We start from the raw sequence: 2,401 nt of genomic DNA on the forward strand, positions 1-2,401 counted from the left end.
CCTCCTATATATCGTGCAGACCGCACTCTCAGCCTTCTATATATTGTACAGACCGCACTCTCAGCCTCCTATATATCGTACAGACCGCACTCTCAGCCTCCTATATATCTTACAGACCGCACTCTCAGCCTCCTATATATTGTACAGACCGCACTCTCAGCCTCCTATATATCGTACAGACCGCACTCTCAGCCTCCTATATATCGTACAGACCGCACTCTCAGCCTCCTATATATCGTACAGACCGCACTCTCAGCCTCCTATATATCGTGTAGACCGCTCTCATAGCCTCCCATATATCGTACAGACCGCACTCTCAGCCTCCTATATATCGTACAGACCGCACTCTCAGCCTCCTATATATCGTACAGACCGCACTCTCAGCCTTCTATATATTGTACAGTCCGAACTCTCAGCCTCCTATATATTGTACAGACTACACTCTCAGCCTCCTATATATTGTACTGACCGCACTCTCAGCCTCCTATATATCGTACAGACCGCACTCTCAGCCTCCTATATATCATACAGACCGCACTCTCAGCCTCCTATATGTCGTACAGACCGCACTCTCATCCTCCTATATGTCGTACAGACCGCACTCTCAGCCTCCTATATATCATACAGACCGCACTCTCAGCCTCCTATATATCGTACAGATCGCACTCTCAGCCTCCTATATATCATACAGACTGTTCTCTTGGCATCCTATAGCACATACAGACCGCACGCTTGGTCTCCTATAACAGATACTTTCTATAAGAGGCTGAGAGTGTGTTATGTACAGTATATAGGATGCCGATATTGCGGTATGTACGGCATATTGGCCTCATATATGACATACAGGATGTCAGCCTCCTATTAGGCCTAGTTTATATCATGAGCAACAGAAGCTTCAGAGCTACAGTATGTGAAGTACTTAGACAATTAAAATACAGTAGATATAAAGATATAAAAAATCAGTGCAAATGTGTCTGTGCAACTTAAATAAATATAATATATAAAAAGATTTTATTTAAATCCTGTAAAACTAATTGACACGTGTACATTTCAGAAAAAAAAAGTCTTCATCTTGGGAAATATTCCTCGAATAAAAAATTTTTTTCTAGTCCATTTTGATTTTTATTTTCTTAGCACTTTTGAGATTTTTTAGCCCAAAAGTCAACCCATATGTTCCGGAGCTCTTCTCCACCATAATGGTGCACTATGACTACTTTCCTAAATTTGCAGTGGTCATAATCAAATTTGTACATGTTAAATGCACCGCTAGGTGGTACAGAAGGTGGAATATGGAGCTTATACAAACAAATTCCCAAAAAGGCATCCTCCATGGGGATGACCCTAATATCTTGGGCGACATCATAGATTTTTGCTGCCATGTCAGCTGAAAAGACATATCCAGGACCCGAGCAATAGGGTGGGTAGGTATCATTTGGATAGATTTCCTTTGGTATGTACCATTTTGAAGCCTTGTTCCTGAATGGTCTAGCGTTTAGAACTAGGGCTCCTGTGAAGTAATTTGTACGAACTGGCACATGTGGATAAAGAACATTATGAATCAAGTAGTCTACATTGAGAAACATGTCACTGTCTATCTTCATGACATAGCTGGCAGAAGGACAGAATTTGGTCACCCACTCCAAAGCCATTAAGGTTTTCAATGTCAAGTTGTAATAGGTGTCCATGAAGTTTTGTTGGACGATGTCTCCAAAGGTCACACTCTCCTCTTCTAATAAATCCTGGACTCGCTCAGGAGCAATTCGAGGCAGACCCACCAGAAAAATCCTGACCACCTCAATATCATAAAGACTTTCATTACCCCATGTTTCTCGGATTATATGTCTAGACTCCAAGTCGCGGCACTCTGTTAGCACCATTAATACAAGGAAAGGCTTCCTGTACTTGCACTTGTCTGACTGGTTAATGAGGAACTTGTATGGAAATGGGTACGGAGGAGCCAGGGGGTGCTTGAATGCTGGAAAAATCAAATTATTCACAGGTTTCTTTTTCTCTTGTAATTTTACAGAATTGTTAATCCATTTGTTGATCATTTTTGTTTTCCTTTCATGGTATCCAGACATGAACATAAGGATCCCGAAAAATATTGTAAGAATTTTCGGAAAGCAGAATCTACCATTCATTTTGACCTCTGAAGATTAAACTCAATATTTCTGTAAAAAATGAGAGAAAATGTAAAAATAAAAAAACTATGGAAATACTTGGGCAATACATTTCACCAGCCTGCCTTATTTACTGTCCTAGCATGTACATAACTATGAGCTGTGCTCAGAGGCATAACTTACAGCTGCTAGGCTTGAATGCAAAATCTGGAAAAATTCCCTCAACCAATGTATGCCAGGACCAGAAGGAAAAGACTGACTTGAAGCTGTAAGGCCCCAAT

General features: G+C 40.9%; 1 protein-coding gene across 1 annotated transcript; it reads right to left on the minus strand.

Annotated features, from left to right (window-relative positions):
* Positions 1-988: 988 nt before the first annotated feature.
* LOC141059507 (beta-1,3-galactosyltransferase 2-like) lies at positions 989-2,141 on the minus strand. The gene has a single exon (XM_073555671.1). The coding sequence runs from the start codon at positions 2,139-2,141 to the stop codon at positions 1,131-1,133; it is 1,011 nt and encodes a 336-aa protein (XP_073411772.1). The 3' UTR covers positions 989-1,130.
* Positions 2,142-2,401: the final 260 nt, after the last annotated feature.

Source organism: Dendrobates tinctorius, unplaced genomic scaffold (assembly GCF_039654945.1).
Source record: "Dendrobates tinctorius isolate UK_male_01 unplaced genomic scaffold, ASM3965494v1 ptg000228l, whole genome shotgun sequence".
Classification (NCBI taxonomy): domain Eukaryota; kingdom Metazoa; phylum Chordata; class Amphibia; order Anura; family Dendrobatidae; genus Dendrobates; species Dendrobates tinctorius.